This window comes from Cynoglossus semilaevis, chromosome 14 (genome assembly GCF_000523025.1).
Source record: "Cynoglossus semilaevis isolate Cse_v1.0 chromosome 14, Cse_v1.0, whole genome shotgun sequence".
Taxonomy (NCBI): Eukaryota; Metazoa; Chordata; class Actinopteri; order Pleuronectiformes; family Cynoglossidae; genus Cynoglossus; species Cynoglossus semilaevis.
The window spans coordinates 19,815,342-19,833,479 of record NC_024320.1 but is presented as its reverse complement, the minus strand read 5'-3'; the positions used below and the strand labels follow the sequence as shown (position 1 = coordinate 19,833,479).

Here is an 18,138-nt window from a genome sequence, read left to right as displayed (position 1 = left end):
AAAAGCTGCCCACTGCTCCCCTCGTGATGGGTTAAAAGCAGAGGCTCATTTTCGTTGTATCCCCGTGGTACAATGACAATACGGAGCATACAATTAAATAAAAAAACAATATAAACAGGTGTTCTGTTATCCTGTGGGTAATATTTATGTTTGGAGATATTTTAGGCTCTAAACTTAACGGCTTAATGGGAGCTTCCTTTGTGCATGTTTCAGACAGTAACTTTGAATATTTATTGATCTGGACGTTTTTGGTTCTTTTTATTACTAAAATAAAGCGTGTCTATTTAAATCGATGTACAGTTTTTCGCGGTAATGAACGGTAACCGACATGTGTACCACTTATTACTAAAATAAAGCGTGTCTATTTAAATCGATGTACAGTTTTTTCGTTTTCCAAACCAGTAGGTGGCAGTATCACTTTTAGTACTCCCATGTACGACAGAGGGAAAAAGGCTTCCGCTGCCCTCGAGCACAGTATACAGTAGCACCTAGCTAGTACGAGCTAAGGTTCTTCATAAAACAAAACAACGCAAACGATTATTAACAATACTACTAATATTTATTTGTATTTCATTTGAACAATGAGCGGTATTCCTGGAACTACAGTCGTCCAAGTCACAAACCTGTCTTCGGCCGTTAGCAGCGAGCAGATGCGAACTCTGTTCGCCTTCCTAGGAGACATCGAGGAGCTAAGGCTGTACCCACCCGAGTAAGCGCTTCTCTGACATGACTAAATACGCAACAACGTGGACTTGCGGCCTTTTCGCCGCGTTCAACTTAGATGTGAAATATCCCTTTAAATAACTGACTAAACAAATGTATATAAACATCTATCTTTTACAGCAATACCCCGCTGTCTTTCTCGTCCAAAGTCTGCTATGTAAAGTACCGAGAGCCGTCCAGTGTTGGTGTGGCGCAGCATCTCACCAATACTGTGTTTATTGACAGAGCTTTGATAGTTGTGCCCTGTGCCGAAGGTGAGTGAAAACCGATGAAATTCATTCACCACAGTGGATTCACCACTGTATCATCTCCTCAAATTCATTAATGTGATGCTATGGTTGACTGTTGTTTTTTTGTTTTTCCGTTTTTCCCGCATGCTTTGGTCAGTTTTGCCGGCGTTAAATATGGAAATAAAAAATCACAACATCCCCGTCAGAGTGCCAGTTTTTATATTTAAAACAATGACAGTACCAGTTAATTTCAAAGAATTGTTTAATACGACAATTTAGTCTGAAGCACGTCGACTCTAAGCGGGTTAGTGATATAAATATGTGATTGCATAGGTCTTTGCCTCTTGCCTAATACTTTGTTGTTGCACTTTTTTTTTACTAAAACAGTCCCTCTTTTTGGCTTAGTGTAAGTCTACATAGGGTTTTTTTACCATGCCAATTCTTGTTCACTTCTCTCATAAAAAAACGAATTATTTTAAAGGCACAAGCTTTTTCTTTGCCCAACCCTCTTCAGGTTACAGTGCATACATTTGATTGGATTAAGATAAAGGTTTTTCATTTTTGTTCGACTGAATATTTCTTTTGTTGCCATAAATCGGTGCTTTGAAAGCGCTAGAGATTCTAAAAGTTCATAGAAATATATGACTTCTACTAGAGTATGGCATGTAGGATAGTATGTTTCCCCCAAGGGGGATGAATAAAGCCCTACTCTACTCTACTCTACTCTAGAGATATTGAATACACAGTGTCAGTTCTGTTACCGTAAACAAACTAATAAAGGGTGTAAGGTGTTTCTAAATCAAATATATTGTATTGCAAGCATGTGGAACAGGATGGCTCTGTAAAAACAGAAAAGGACCAGGGTAGCTAAAATATTTTGAACAGCAGGGGCAGTACAGGTGATATACCTAGGGATTTAAAAGTGCAGGTATCACACAAGTAAATAGAACTAGTACATAGAGTTAGTGTTATAAAGCCTATACAGTCACTGACAAGTATGTGAAGGGTATTTAAGCTCTAGAATTTAAAGTGAAAATATTCTAAGGGCAGTAGAATGTTTTTGAATAATACGCTATAATATGTCTTAAATTATAGTTAATGGCCACACTATTCAGCTTCATGCTTTTGGCCACGTCATTTTAGAATGTCCAAAAAAAAACAGTTAAACAGACCCAAAACATGATTACTACCATGGTTGGTGTCGTTTTAACCCCACCATGTCTGACTATATACACATGACCAAATACTTCCAGGATTCCTTATGTCATTTTGTGTAGTTTTTGTTGTTTAAAAAAATAAATAAATAAGAAAATGCATACAGATGTAATACCAATCTGGAAAAGATTGTTGCCATGAGAACGAGCGGACAGCATTTATTACATTTTTGAAGCCTGCATGGCCAATCTCTCTATCCTTGGATCCTGAAAATGATTAATCAGTAAAAGATGAATGAATTAATTCAATGATGAATCTACATATAGGCAATAACGTATCCAATCAGCTCTTTATAGTCAATGTTTTCTAATGAAAACCTGACATTTAACAGTGGTGTAAGAATGTTCAATATCTACCTTTACTCCAGTAACCTGATCCATCAGCTCAGTAGCTGGTAGCTAATCTCTCTTAGTGACCAGTTAAGGCTTTATGTTTCTTGTCAGAAGGCTGTTTATATGAAAATAATATGGTTTCTGCGTATATTTTTGAATTTTCTTTTCTCCATAGCTTTCCAAGTTTTTGCAGCCAACTGTACTTTAAAGACTGAAAAGACATATTTGTGGTTGTGATTTATAATGCAATCCAATGCCACGTCCACCCGGTGCTTCCTAAACCGACTCTCGGACCCCTTTGGTGCTACTGTTGCTCACCTGTGTACAGTCACAAAAAGAATGATCACCTCTTACTTGATGCTTTTTGTCCACGTGACCTGGTGCTCGACAGCTACTGAGTTTATTAATTTGGTTTTGTATGTTTTTTTCTGTGTGATTATGTGTGCATATCAGATGACTAGACTGGCCCTGCTGTTACACTACACTAGCCTGAGTCAGGCATTGTTTTCCAAGCCACTATCCCCGATCGGGCCAACGCAGCCTTCAAGGGGGAATGTGACCAGGAGAATAGCCCGCAGAACCTTCCAAGATGGACACCTTGTCTCTTTTATTTACTTTTCTTTCCTTTTGGTTTGTTCCTTCTCATACCTTCCCATGTTGTCCAACTCTCTACTGTCTCTATCTAGAAACAACACTACTGCTTATCTCTAGCGTTGTGTTTATATTTGTTATTTTTTGGTTTGTTGTTTTGATAATTGTCCAACCCCCCAATCCCCTCTCTCTTTCTGCTACAGCCAGCTGCAGCTTGTGTGTGATTGAATTCTGTCCAGGTTGCTACGGCATGCGGCCGGGATGTGTATCACACACACACGGGGTACTAGGAGCATCACTAACTCTTTACTCTCGTCTCCTACTCCTGTTGATGTAGCACAGATTGATCTTTAAAGACAGAGGGACTGTAATAAATACTTCACCAGTTTGAGGATTTAAAGCTTAAAGTTCAGAAGCACTGTCAGTTTAAACTAGTTATTAAACTTCACCTCACAGATGTTTACCTAGTTGCCTTTTTTAAAACTGGAGTATCAGTCTTATGCGTCACTCATTTTTCAGCTTTCATCCTTAGAACTGTGAGGAAACGTGTACTAGTTCTAGCCTCCATTTATAATCAACTGACTTAATTTTTATTCTTTCAATAATCTTATCAACAGCTTATTATTACCCTTAAAGGAAAAACAAAAACAAATCTATCAATTATTCTTTTGATAGCTAGGTTTTGGCTAATATTTGAAACAGTTCTTAAAATTGTTGTTCTTCTCTGTATCTGATGTCCTGTGTGCTATTAGTGATGCAGCCATTGGGGTTGTCTTGTGTTGCACACCTTTCCAACACTGCGAAACGATCGCCCCCCCACGGAAAAGCACCCATGCTTGATATCGTATGGTTCATGACCAATATGTTTCCAGTACAGGTGACCCATGCATCAAAGTGTTGACTCATTCTCTGCATTGTGGGGTATTTTTTTTTTTTTTCAATTTTTTTCCTCTTGAGCTATGAAAAGAGACCAAGGACAAAAATCAGTGTTCTTTTGTTTTGTGGAACAGTTTAAAGATTTTTTTTGCACTTGATGATGATGATAATAATAGTTAAGAGTGGCTGGGAAGTTTAATGTAAAGAAAACACTGTAGGTCTGCTGTAGGTCTGCAGCATACCATTAGTAGACAGTAGTGCACTTGTATGCTTTCCTTCTCTCTAGAATACACTGGGCTAATTGTGCAGACATAGAGGACACACAGACGTCTCCCTCTACTTCTTTCACTAACATCCCTGTCTGTTCTACAGGGAAAATCCCAGAGGAGGCCAAAGCTTTGTCACTTTTGGCACCTGCCACTCCAGTACCCAGTTTGATTCCAGGCGGAGGACTTCTTCCAATTCCTCCTCCAAGTCCGCTTCAAAATGTAAGTCAGCCGCCTGCTATGGTTATTGATATATATTCACATATTTACTAATTTAAAAAAATATATTTTGAATTTCAGTTGAATCTTCCCTTGGTGAATCAGATTTCAGCTGGTCTGGAAACCTCATCGTTGAGCTCCCAGCCCCCTCTCATGGGAAATGTGGATCCCTCAAAGGTTGATGAAATCAGGCGTACTGTTTATGTGGGCAACTTAAACTCGCAGGTATATACAATAGGTGAAACGAGTCACCACTGTCTCACTGGGTCAAATAGAATTCACCAACTCAAGACTGTGAATATTTCCCACAGACCACAACAGCAGAGCAGCTCCTGCAGTTCTTTAAGCAGGTGGGAGATGTGAAGTTCGTGCGAATGGCTGGAGATGAGACCCAGCCAACACGATTTGCCTTTGTTGAGTTTGTGGAGCAGGACTCTGTCGCCCGAGCCTTGACGTTCAACGGAGTAATGTTTGGAGACAGACCTCTGAAGTACGTGGTTTCTTTTATATTGCTATATATACACAAATTTGACCCACAGGACCTGGGATTGTCCTAATACCGTTCTTTATGAGCAGATAGAAATGAACTAGAAAGCAGTGCTGTATTGGTGGCAGAGCTTTGTGGGAAAACAATCATTACAAATAATACAAATTTTAAGACAAAAAAAAAAAGACAAACTTTGTACCTAGGTAACACAGAAAGTGAGCTGAGCTTTTTCTTTTTATTTACCATGTTGTGTTTCAATTGATAAAAGAAGGTCTGTTCAAGGTCTGTGCCCTACAACACTATTGAATGTCACTGCAGGATAAACCATTCCAATAATGCCATAGTGAAACCACCCGAGCTCACACCGCAGGCTGCTGCTAAGGAGCTAGAAAGTGTGATGAAGAGAGTAAGAGAAGCCCAGTCAACCATCGCCGCTGCAATAGAACCAGGTGATTTATTTGGATCTGCTGCAGCGATGAAATAAAGTCGACTGCTTTGTGAACTTCGGATGTTGAATGTGCTTCTCTTTTTTCCCATAGAGCCAAAAACGCGGTCCCCTAGTCACTCCAAAAGATCGAGACGCTCACATTCACGATCACGCAGGAAAAGATCCCGTTCCACACACAGGTGCTCCTAATGATATATTTATATATGTCGATATGTATCGATTCTTTCTAGGCTCTAGATGATGTGATAATAGCTAAAGTTTTGCTTTCCTTTCTTGAGCAGGACATCACAAAGGTCAGTGATCGGGGGTGACTCTCACAGTTCACGAAGCAGCCACAGGAAACGCTCACGCTCCAGGGACAAGAGACGAAGTGGGAGTCGTTCTAGGTATGTTTCCAGGCAGTGAACAATGGAAGAAAAAGTGAACCATGTGCTTCACGTAACAGCAGACATGTCAGCTGCTTTTATAAATATATGTTTATTTTACATTTTTTGCTTCTGTTGTTTGTAGAGTTTATAGGCTAAGGTCTTGAACATTTACCATTCATCACTGCCAGTAGCTAATATTATTGTTTTGTTCTTAGGGTCCATCGTAGAAGGAGTAGGGATCGTTCGCGAAGCCCTCGGGGAAAAGCTAGGTCACCATCACCAAAAAGGTAAACCTTAATACATTCGATAAGTTTTGAATATAGAGTGATCTCTATTTAGGGGTGTGTAACGCTTGGCTTCTTCCAGGGGTAAGAAGGACAAGAGAAGGGAGCGCAGCAGAGACAGAAAGGAGCGTTCAACATCCAGGAAGAGGAGCCGCAAACATGAAGACAGGATAAGGAGCAAGACCAAGTCAGTGAAGGTGACACGAGGTTTACTCTTAGTTGAGATGTTAAAAATGGTGTTGTGAAAATATTTGGCAGTTTAAATAAGATAAGATTCAAAGTAAGACTGCTTTTACAAATACTATTATAAATAGCTGTGTAGGTCAGTCTGCCCAGGTGATGCTGTAGTTTCTTGTCTTCGGTCCTGAATTCTAGACCAGTTCACCAGCAGAGCACGCTCTTTTCCTTCATCGCCGCCTAGAACGGCGATATAATTAAATGGATAAATAGTTCTGAAAAATTAGAAAGAAAAAAGTTGAGTTTCTATATTTTTTGCATATTCTGTGAAATTTCCACAGAAGCTTCTTGTAGCAGGAAATGTGATTGCAAAAATGAGGTCTACAGTTGAGTCCAGACTACATTGATGTTGATCTGTTTCCTATAAGAACCATGATTTAATCTCAAATACAAACGTACTGACACAAACAGTGATGACTGACTCTGCACACGTTGTTTCAGAAACCAAGATAACGTTTGAAACACCGACCTCACTTTTATCATTTGTCAAGCTTTAAAAAAAAAAAAAAAAGTTGAAACGTAGTTCCGTTAGGAAGTTGAAAAGTTAGCTCTGACGTTACTGTCAGATAAGAACCCAAAGTTCTGCTGTGGTCTGTCTTCACTGATCATTGTCGCAGCCTGACCTACTTCACACAGATAGTAGCCGTCACTTTGTAATCCATATCAATATCAACACACTTTGATGAACAAAGTTTGCGTAAATGTTCTCTTCAGAAACAAAAAAAACTGCAAAACTGCAAAAAAAAACTGCAAAACTGCACAACTGAATACCCATAATCCCCCTTTTCTCTGTCACTCTCGATTGACCTTCAAGCTTGTCTACCTTTTCAGGTAAAGGCAGAAAACAGCAGAGAAGACAGGAGGGATGAGGACAACGACAGCCAGAGGGACAACTATTCCTCAGCAGGTGAGGAGATGATGTCATCATCGCCCGCTGTCCAGCACAACGGCAACTACAAGGGCCACAGCGAAGAAGAGTCAAGCTGCAGGCTCTATCAAGTGTCTATGTTGTAAATATGTGTGTGCGTGGGTGTGTATACTTTACATATGTTCACACCACACAGACACAGTGGCCTTTTTTTTTGCGAACGTCTTTAACAACACCATCATTTAATGTCTCTAAATCGACAGTTTTACATGTGACTTAAATACACAAAAGTGCAGAAAGGTCAGACCTTTGCTAATTGAACTGGATTTAACTGAACTAATTATCGACTAGTTATCGACCACATCACCACACACACGTTACATAGACTGGTCCACGCCCCTTGTATTTTACTGTAATATATTGCACAAAAACATTTTTACTGCATTCTACAGCTGTAGACATAATAAGTAGAAAGCTGAAAATTTCAATGACTGGAAGATTTTTGTTTTTTTGGTTAGTAACCAATTTTACATTTTTGAGTCAGGTTCAAAAAATTATTTTGAATTTGATGTGAAGCAGACTCGACCTTTTCAGTCAAACGTGATGTGACATCACCTTAGGAGATGAAGCCACTCTTTCTGCATCATATTGCTGCCCAAGTCAATACTTGATCCTGTACAGAGTATAAAATATATATGTACAAATATATTTATGACCTAATCTGATACAGCTATTGGTAAAGATAAAAACAAGATTATTTTATAAGGGACTAACCTTGTAGCATCAGGCTAATATGTACTTAAACCTATATTTCCTGTACTTGTTACTGACAACAGTGGAGGTTTTAATACATTCTTCTGTGTGAGACTGTGTGATGCCATGTCAGCTGTTAGTGTCGCCCAAAGAGTGGAACTAACGGTGTGTGACTTGTGTCCTGTGATGCTGGAGAAAAAAATTCTGAGAAAAGTAAGAGCATAAAAAGATGTAGATGTGCAGTTTTTCTTGGGGCGGGGAAAAAAGAACTTCTTTGTTTATGTGTTGTTCTGTACAGAGTATTGTGTTGATTTTATGACTTGATGTGCTGTAGGTGTGAGAATGCAGAATATACAGTTTTTTTTTTTTCAGTTTTAATCTGTACTTGCTTTTTATATTAAATATTTTGAGAGTATGACCAAAAATATATAAATATGTTTTTCTATAAAATTACAACTGATACTGGAAACAGATGGTGGCGACGCTAACAACAGTTGACAGCGGTTTACAAGTGTCTTTGGCACAGAGCGGGTCAGAAAGTGCCTACGTGAAAATTGTACAGATTATTCTGATACAGTACATAGACTACATGAAGTATTCACACTGGGTGTTTTAGTTGCTGAAATTGTGAGGTATGAAAGTATTGATGGATTTTAGCCATTAGTCAGATTCAAAGTAGCTCAAAGTAGCTACATGCATAGCTACATATATTAATACATACTGAATATCTAGAGAAATTGTTGCGTTTATATTCATTTTCATAGTTTTTTTATTTTATTTTTCAAGGCTTTTTCAGAAAACTATTCGTATGTTGCTTTTGCTAAAACATTTGTATTCTGAAAAAACCTGAATCTTAACCATAAAATACAGCATAGCTACATCTTTTTAGGCAAATTGTTGCATTAATATTCTTTATTTATTTTTATTTTTTTTAGATTTTGTCAGGAAAGTATTAGCATAGTAGGTTGCTTTTGATCAAGGTTGAGGTTCGACTAAAGGAGCAGAATACCAGCTTTGTAGATGATGAATGAATGGGTGAATGAAACTTATGCAGCTTCTCATTTTGTCACAAACGCTAAATGAAAATCCGAGAAGCTCAAACTGGTACATTTAGATTGTGATAAGTGAATGTCATTATGACATTATAATGAGGAAATACGACAGTCATAAGTACATTATGTGGTTTTTATTGGATACAGTGGCAGTATTTAAAGCAGCAGATGAAATATAATGTTCAGAGATGATATGCTTACACATGATGAGTTCATGTAGAAAATACGTTATGTACAATGGGGTAAAAAAGATTACTTGAGGTGATGTATGTTCCATAAAGTTACCATTGTTACCATTGGTAAAACTGTTACCCTTTTTTTTGCACAAACACCCTCTACTTTAAGACCGTGGAACTGCAGCTCATAATCACCATGTTGTAGAGGTTGGTAGTGTTTCATGGTCACTCACGTAAAAAAAAAATCAACATAATTTCCCACTTGATGAAAGTTCAACAACCATTAACTGACTTTATGATGATTGGTGCCATCTCCTGGCCTTGTTTTGAACTTGTTGAGTATCAGTTACTGTTTGCTTTTGATTAAGTGACCTTGTTATTTAACACCTGAAAAAAGTGGCAAAAAAAGCCAAAGTGGTTCTTTTGTCATTGGTAACAACTGTCCTGGCTCATTAGTACTACTTACACCAATACTGTGGCCATCTCCTCACTGGCCAATGTTGGACTGGTGTCACACTGACCCACATGTCCTGAAGAACCCCCCCCCCAGCTGCGTCTCCCTCTATGTCCTGACTCACTGCTGTGTTCACTGCAGTCGCGGCCTTTGGCATCGCCTGCTGAAACATTTCCATTGTCGTGTAGTCACTTGAAAAGGCAAAAGTTGTTTGTTGGAAGTTGGTCGTCGAGGCTGTGGCGTTATCGTCCTCTGCTGCGTCCTCGGTGTCCGTTTGGATCCAGTCACACGTTATTTCTAGGGAGTCTTTCACTTCCTCTGTCTCGGAAAGAAGCGGAAAGAAAAATGGAACGTGGCCTGGAAGGACCATATTGTTGTTCTCTATCACCTGAAGGCCGTCTGTGTCCCATTCTTCTACTTTCAGAGTTTTAAGAGATGCCAGGAGTTCCTGAGTGGAACAGCAAGAATGTCCAATAAATAAACCTTTCAGACCTTGACAGTACACAGTGGATCCCAAACTTTTTTTTTCTGCAGCGCCCCCTTTTCTTCACCTGATTAATACTGTAGCTTTGAGCTCCTCTAAATTTTATTTTGAAATACTGTAATCCCAGCAATATTGCTGTTCTCATTGAACAGAAAGAAGAATTAAATTTCAAATCAATGTCATTTTCTCACTATGGTACTAGTTAAAAAGTATTTAAATTCAAATTAATTTGCCTTGCTGCTTACCCCTTTAATAGCCCTGCGCACCACATGGGGGTCAGCCCCCACTTTGGGAGCCACCACTGTATCATCTGCCTCTGTTCTCCTTATATTTTCTAATTGACAAACATTTCTCTGTCACTTCCTCATCTTCCTCATACTTTATCACCCTAACCTGCTGCACATACTTTCACAATTCAAGTCTTTGTTGAGCCATCAAATACAAATTCCCTTCCATTTTCTTCGTAACCTTATCAATGTTACTCATCCTACACTTTTTACTTTATTTTAATAATAGAAAAATTAGTAAAAGTAAAGTTACTTGCCATTTCAAACGGTGTTTCCATTTTCTGTAGGGCACTGCTCTTACCAGGATGTGGAATGCTGGGCCACAGAAGGACTTTTGCTCTAAATTATGTGAAAATAGAAAATAAGTTTAGATATAAGTATATTTTTGAGATAATATTGATTTTTTTTAATTAATATTACCTTTTTACCTACCTTTTCATTAGGAAACACCTACATATCAGCACCATGGCCACAATGGCAAAGAAAATAACAGGAATTATGAAGTTCAGATAAAAATATCCTGAGGAAAAAATGACAGTTAAATCAAATATCAGCGGACACTTAAATCCAGTGGGATCTGATGTCAGAGGACAATGATTAAGGCTTTACCTTGGTCTTCAAGGGTTTTAATAACAGTGGCTGAGCTTCGAACACCTGCTCCTGCGCTGGTAAACCCTGACACCTGGATCTGATAGGCCGTCGCTGCTTTTAGATCCCCCAGTTTATAGGACTCACAGGTGGGATCTACTGTCACGTCTGTAAAGAGAAACACCACTAAATATAATGGTTTTAAACCACTGTGTGGTTCTCCACCTTTATTTACTCAAACTATGGCACAGTACGTGCACAAATTATACTTATTCCCAAAGTGTATGTTTGTGTGTGTAGGGGGAGGGTTTTTCAAAATGGGGAAATTGCAGTGATTGTTTGCTCTTGTACAGTGATAAATAGACTAATAATCTCATTAGGAATTGTACTAATCCTCTTCTGTATACACGGGTCTAAGCTCACGCTGCTATATTATATGTTAGTTATACAAGTTGTATTTAGGAAGATCTAATTAGCTCCTAACCCCTCTACTATTATGACAGCTTCTAGTCTGCACTGAAAAAAAACAAACAACTGTTGGATGAAGGTCCAAATTGGGACCAAGTACCACGGTTGACTCACTTTTCTCTGTAGAAACCCCTTGGTTAAGGTACTCTGTGTAGTGGATGAAGTAACCCAGAAGAAAGCCTCGGACATCTGCTTCTGGGATCGTGGTCCACTGCAGCACCACTGACATCAGACTAATGTTGGAGATGTTGATGTATGGAGCAGTGACAGGAGCTGTGGAGCAACAGGGGCAACAAGTCACACACTGGTCAGTCACTCAACCAACTAAAGCCCTCCATCCATCCATCCAATAATTTTTCCTATATTTATCCGTTACCAGGTCGGGGGGGCAGCAGTCGCCATGACCACCCCCCAAATCACATTGCACCGTACCAACCCCCCTGAACCTTCCTGTGGTGAGTCCACTGAGGTACCAACCGCCCTAACCGGGATTTGAACTTGCCCAGGAGGTGAACCTTGGGGTTCCACACCAATGACAGAGACATTGCCTCTGGGCCAAAGCACCACCCGACTAAAACCTGTTTCTAGTAATATGTGGCTCTGTTTAATGGACAAAAGTTTGAGTTGAAGGTGGAGGAGATGAAGATCTGAGATCTTCACTGGCAGAGACCAGGATGGACAGAAGATCAGAGGGACAATTAGGGTGGAGCAGTTTGGAGATGAAGTTAGAGAGGAGAGGTGGAGATGGTTTGGACACGTGTTGAGGAGAGATGGTGAATGTATGTGAGCCAAAAGATGGTGGAGGAAGGAGGAAGACATCAGAGGAAGATGGTTGGTCTCAAAATAAAGGAGGCAGTTGATCCACTGTGGTGACCCCCGATGGTAACAGGTGAAGAAAGGAGAGGAAGAAATATGAACTATGTCACAATTTTAAAAAGTCTTCACTTGCCTCCTTCCTTCAAGTAGAACTGGGTGGAGGCGTAGGTGCTCTCACTGTTGTTGATGCGCTTGATGTTGCAGGTCTGCTTCTGTGGTCGTGTGTGCAGACTGATAAGGTATCTCTTGTACGGCTCCAGAGCCTCTGCTTATTCAAAACAACACAGGTTATCTTAAAAGCACATCTGTTCATGTATTGCAGTGTATTGCTACAAAATGCTATGCTATGAAATAATAAAAAAGAAATAGGATTTTTTTTCTGAAGTAGTCAACCCAGCAGCATAAAAATAATGGAGCTAAATCAAAACCTAAGTTTTAAGTCTGGTTAAAATTGGATTTTAGCTCTGATGAGTTGATTTTTGATTTAATTAAAGATAGCTCAGAAATTCCATTACTCAAATGTTTAAAACCTGCCCGAGCTGTTGGAGACTTCTGAAAGGTTTAGTCATCTAGTCTTGTAATAACAAAAATCAAAAACTTCCAATCACAATCAGTAATCACAGCGTAGTTACACCATGAATAACAGTGATACACTGAGATAAATCAACCAATGGTAACCAATGCAAATGATGGAACTATTAATGCAGAAAAATATGCAAAAGTATGACTCAAAATCTTGCCCCCTGGAGTGGGAGGATTTTAGTCATTACTGTTCATCTTGAAGGTGGCTTTCATGAATGTCTAGAGAGTTTCAGAATTGTGTCAGTCTGTCGACTCAGTGAGGCTGGTTTGAATCCTACCAGGATGTTTGATGTTAAGATGGTATTTTCATCTTGAGGTACATCAGTGAAACAAAAACGTTCTTTTTCCTGCAGTGTGTGCTTTGGCTTTGTGTTAGAAACAAAGATAAGGGGTTACACAGTGGAATTACTGAATATACAGGAGGTCCTCGGTTTACGTCCTCCTCGACCTACGGTGTTTTTGTAGTTAACTCGTTAGTGAGTGGAGCGGAAGAATAGATTATAACACGCCCCATATGTTGAAGACGCCGTTGTTTGAATTCCTCAGTTGTATGTTTGTTTTCCTTTGTTTGTGTTGTTCTTTTGGGAACTTTTGCCCTTCCTTTTGGCTCCCAAGCGTAAGACAGATTCCTCTGACATTTTTATGTCCTAGATTATGATGTCACCACTGTGTTGCGTAGGTGAGTGACAAAGGTGTTCATGTACAGTATGTGAGTTCCCAGTCACAGCAAAGATTGAGTCGCGTAGCACCATAAGAACAGTCTGACATAAGTCAAGGAATAAGTCATAAATCATATTCTTAATCTGCTGAATTCTAATAATTAATAATTGCTATTATAGTGTTATTAGTAAATGAAATCCTTAATAATGACTTTACTTAAGAAGTTACAGAAAAGTCCTGACCAAAATAAGTGCCAAGTGACACATACTGTACCTGGTAAAGGTGATAAGGTCTTATTGTTCATTTTATTCTGGTAAAAAGACATAGCCACTGTTTTATGTCCTTTCTCGCTCCACTCGGCAGAGTAGCAGACGTAGGTTTTGATCAGATCGTCTTTCCAGTGAAGTGCTAAGGACGTGCTACTGCGGACGCTCACGGTCAACTTGGCCTCAGCACCTGTTGACACAAATATGGATGAGATTATGTCATATTTGAATTCTATTCCACACTGGACTGTGATGCAGTGAGTACACACTGGGAATGAGCTCTCGCCGTGGTATGGCCCAGCTCAGAGCCGGGGAGGTGCTAACATTGTTGGCAGCACTGATGTACAGCTGGTAGCCGGAGTAGGAGAGAAGGAGTGAGATCTCAGGCTGAGTGATGCTCAGCAGCTCACGTGGAGGCTCTCCGGAGGATTTACTGACCGTCACAGAGTAGCTGTCGTGCAGCCCTTCGGAGGAATACTGATAAAACACACACGGTTGTAGTAATATCACTTCCTTTTACTCAAATTGAAATCTTTGCAGTCAGATAGAATTTTAAGCAGATGCATTTTAATAATTACCTTCCATTTAAGAGAAAGCAGTCTGGTTCCTCTTTGCCCTGCGATGTCGGTGTCTTCATGTTTGACAAGGACAGGGCGTGTTGTCAGTTCTGAAAGTGGACAGTTTGAGTAAAGTACAAAATGAGGAAGAAAATGTCAAATCGAACTTCTATTTCCTGTTCTTGCGACAAGATGGTGTAGAAAAAAACCCACTTTTAAACCACATTATACTTTGCGACAAGATGGTGTAGAAAAAAACCACTTTTAAACCACATTATACTATTATACATTAGTGTGATTGTGTAATTAATATTTATTCAGCTCATCACAGTGTTGACTGGTCTTTCTCATCAGGACACTACCTCACCTGGTGGAATGGTGTAAATCTCACTCCATGGGCACAGTGTGCATTTTTCGTTTGTAACACACTGTATTTGTACATTATAGAACAGTGAGGTGTTTAGATTTTCCACAGTGCATCTCTCTTTGTTATGGGATCGACTTGGTGTCTGTAAAAAAACAGTAGGAACCATGAATTACCAAACAAAGTCCTCAGCAACACATAATTCCTGACTCCTACGCTAAAATTCTGGGTTTGGTGTAGTATGAAAATGACAAAGTTATTTCTGTACATGTCCCACATTTAGGTCAAAACACTTCTGCCAGCAGTGTTTACATTTAAGAACTGTGGGGATTTCTTTGTCACCAGGTCTCATCTAAGAACCGAATTTAGGTTACATACCTTCAAAGGTTTTCTTAGTTTGAAGAAAATTTAAAAAAGCAGTACATCAGAAACAGTTACAATCAAAAATAATTATGAGGTGTCCCTTACAGTTTTATGATAAACTTCAACAAATATAAAACTTTACAAAACAGTCCTCCTATCTATAATTCCACTGGTATTTATTAACCTGAATCTGTGCTATTCTACGCAGATGATATTTAACTGGCTTTGGTGCAATATATAGTAAAATATAAGGTTGGTGGATGCATACAAAATGCGAAAGACAACGGGAGGGTTAATGTTTTGACTAATAAATTTGGACATTTTGCCTAATATTTCTAAGGAAGCTGTACTGCAGTACACTGGTATACCGAGGAATTCTGATCGTTTGAAGGAGTGTTGGACAAAAATGAGTTGTATGTAGAAAAATACTTTTGTTATTTTTCAATTAGAATTAGAATTAACTGACACGCCTTCATATTATGTACATATTGAAAGAAAGACATGATAAAATGGCTGGTGTAACAGTCAAGGCTAAAGATAAAATTAGAAAAAGTAGGCAGATGATCAGCAGAAACCCCCAAACAGTGCAGTTGATAGAAGTTGTTGTTACAGTAACACTAGTTATAAAAACATTTGCCTTTTTGTTTTTGTCATTCAAACTATGTATATTTTTGTACATCAGGTGCTTAACACCCACCTCACTCCACGAAGGACTGCCCACTGCTTTATATCTGACAGAATAAAACCCGATGGGCGTTGGGTTGAACCAGCTCACATTCAGGTTGAGTTTTTCAGATTGTCGACTGAAGAAGACTTTAGATGGAGCATCACACTGAACTGAAACATAATGAGACGTGTAAGGGTTCCACCACGCTGCAGCATATTCACCACGTTCTGTTGCTGCATGCTGTACTCACGCAAGCTCCTCGGTGAACCTCTGAAGACCGACTTTTTGCAATCACTGGACTCGCCATTTACTACAACCACCACAGTCATGTTGGACTTCATAGAAACTCTTATTGAACTTAAGCAGAAGTCACTGATGTTGTAGTGTACATCACACTTTTTTTCATTTCTTGAGAGAAAGAGAGTTGAGGAAAGTAAGTCTTATGTATAATTTTCTCCAAAAGGACGAAGCTGTTTTCCTACTCACTGTTGAATGATGATTGTGTAGGTTTTCTCCAACGTGGTGTTTCCAGGTTTCCACACACACGTTTTTAAGCCCTTGAAATTATATTTACCAAAGCAGTTTAACCCATGGACATCATCTGAAAACCGGAGATGTAGAAAAGCCAGTCATTCCCCCCTCCCTTCAAGTGTGATACTTCAATTCATATTCAAAAACCAACATACCTGGCTGAAGTTCACAGTGTTCATATCTAGGAAGAATGTTGCTGCAGAGCTCTGGAAAATGTTAAAATAAAAGATCACTCAGATTTTTTTTTTTAACTTCTGCATATTAGCAGCAGGCTAACAATTGTTATGACTTACCTTTATTTGACTGAACTTTACTTAGCATTGCCAAAATTAGTCCTGGAATATAAACAACAAAAACATGAGAATTGGAAAACTGTGCCAGTAAAATTTACTCACTGCCCTGTGCTGTCCGGCTGATCTGACATCGGCCAGTAAGTAGGTTATTCATAAACACATGCTGAGTGTTAAGACGATATTTGAAACTTGAGGTGCTTAGGTAAAATGAGAACCTTAGTGTGTGTAAATAATGTGTATCGACTGTGTTTTGGAGCAATGATAAGTGAATTCACGACTTATTGGATAAACAGTGCGCATCATTCTGCCCATGTGTTATAATGCGTTGAAATTTAAATCTGAAAATTGCGAATGTGTATGAATGTACTTACCGAAGATAAACAGCAGTGACTGTCTACCACAGTGTCTGGAGACAATAGCAACACACTGGAGTCCTCCACTCAGCATCTCACCATCTCTCTCTGTGTCTGACAGTCACACTAGAAAACAAGAGAGAAATTCTGAGGCTGCCTCACACCCACACGCTGCTGTCATGACACACACATTTACATGCACTCCCTTAAGAATGTGGAATAACAAAAAAAAATTGCATTTGGTGTCGATGGACAGATAATGTTTGTGACATCATTCGTAGTCCAATAATCAACGGTCCATCCCTGGAGTGTGCAGAATACAAAAAAAAGTTATCTTTATTTTACTTCTTCTTTCCCAAAATAGAAAAACTCTGGTCGCCTCACAAAGCGAGGCAAGTGACTGTCAAATAATGGTGCTGTTGAATGCTTGACTGGATTTCCCCTTTTCTCTTTGTGGCTGCTGAAGGTGTGTTTTTTTTAATGTTCAGTGAAACAGGGCATTAAAAACAGAGCATATTCTATCAAAACTGAAAAAAAGCTTTTTTTTTTTTTTTGCTTTCAAAGAAATCTCTGCTTTTGAGCAAGTCGTGTCTTTCTGTGAATAACAGACAGATACTGTATGAATGGCACATGTTTCACTTCAAGTCACCTAAGAAGTAATGTGATTCAGGAATGTCTCAGTGAAATTGAAAAAGGAATAGAAACAATTATAAGAAATGCAAGTGGCACTTGCCAGAAAATCCCCAGACACATTTTTCAGTTACTTAAAAAAAACCCTGATAAATATACACTGCCTGGCCAAAAAAAAGTCGCCACCTGGATTTATCGAAGCAAATAGGTACGAGCCTCCTATTGGATAATTACTGCATGGGCGATTATCTTTCAGCTGGCAACAAGTTATTTAACCACAACTGGTGCAATGAGTTGCTTCTCATTTCCTAAACAACCATGTCGAAAGACACATCCCGTGGTCGTGGAAAAGATGTTAGTCTGTTTGAGAAGGGTCAAATCATTGGCATGCATCAAGCAGAGAAAACATCAAAGGAGATTGCAGAAACTACTAAAATTGGGTTAAGAACTGTCCAACGCATTATTAAAAACTGGAAGAATAGCGGGGACCAGAGTGATGGGCGCATCAGGGTAAGAAGAGAGGCAGGTGAAGTGATGCACCCATCATGCCTAGTGCCTACTGTACAAGCCTGTGGGGGCAGTGCTATGATCAGGGGTTGCTGCAGTTGGTCAGGTCTAGGTTCAGCAACAGTATGTGCTCAAAGAATGAG

The 18,138-nt window shown here is 39.3% G+C and overlaps 2 protein-coding genes across 11 annotated transcripts; one reads left to right on the top strand and one right to left on the bottom strand.

Moving 5' to 3' along the window:
• The first annotated feature begins 442 nt into the window (after positions 1-442).
• On the top strand, positions 443-9,359 carry srek1 (splicing regulatory glutamine/lysine-rich protein 1). 9 transcript variants are annotated; one of them, XM_025062237.1, is made up of 13 exons: positions 844-977; positions 2,954-3,130; positions 3,295-3,374; positions 3,844-3,968; positions 4,340-4,455; positions 4,534-4,677; positions 4,764-4,942; positions 5,258-5,388; positions 5,479-5,566; positions 5,669-5,773; positions 5,971-6,042; positions 6,122-6,236; positions 7,108-9,359. In XM_025062237.1, exons 4-13 carry the CDS (start codon positions 3,938-3,940, stop codon positions 7,288-7,290), a joined length of 1,164 nt encoding a protein of 387 aa, XP_024918005.1. In that variant the 5' UTR covers positions 844-977; positions 2,954-3,130; positions 3,295-3,374; positions 3,844-3,937; the 3' UTR covers positions 7,291-9,359. The 9 variants fall into 9 exon arrangements, with proteins under 9 accessions (XP_008323958.1, XP_016894299.1, XP_008323957.1 ...); XM_025062236.1 differs by having other exon boundaries at positions 3,295-3,968; XM_017038813.2 differs by having other exon boundaries at positions 2,954-3,374.
• Positions 8,255-18,132, bottom strand: LOC103390043 (leukemia inhibitory factor receptor). Of its 2 annotated transcripts, none has more exons than XM_025062235.1 (16): positions 16,877-18,132; positions 16,506-16,547; positions 16,368-16,418; positions 16,168-16,282; positions 15,932-16,089; positions 15,712-15,851; positions 14,655-14,796; positions 14,309-14,397; positions 14,000-14,207; positions 13,738-13,920; positions 12,356-12,490; positions 11,521-11,679; positions 10,960-11,106; positions 10,783-10,870; positions 10,608-10,689; positions 8,255-10,027 (listed from the first exon to the last, which is right to left on the bottom strand). In XM_025062235.1, exons 1-16 carry the CDS (start codon positions 16,950-16,952, stop codon positions 9,584-9,586), a joined length of 2,259 nt encoding a protein of 752 aa, XP_024918003.1. In that variant the 5' UTR covers positions 16,953-18,132; the 3' UTR covers positions 8,255-9,583. The 2 variants fall into 2 exon arrangements, with proteins under 2 accessions (XP_024918003.1, XP_008323962.1); XM_008325740.2 differs by having other exon boundaries at positions 12,356-12,487.
• Between the last annotated feature and the right edge of the window lie 6 nt (positions 18,133-18,138).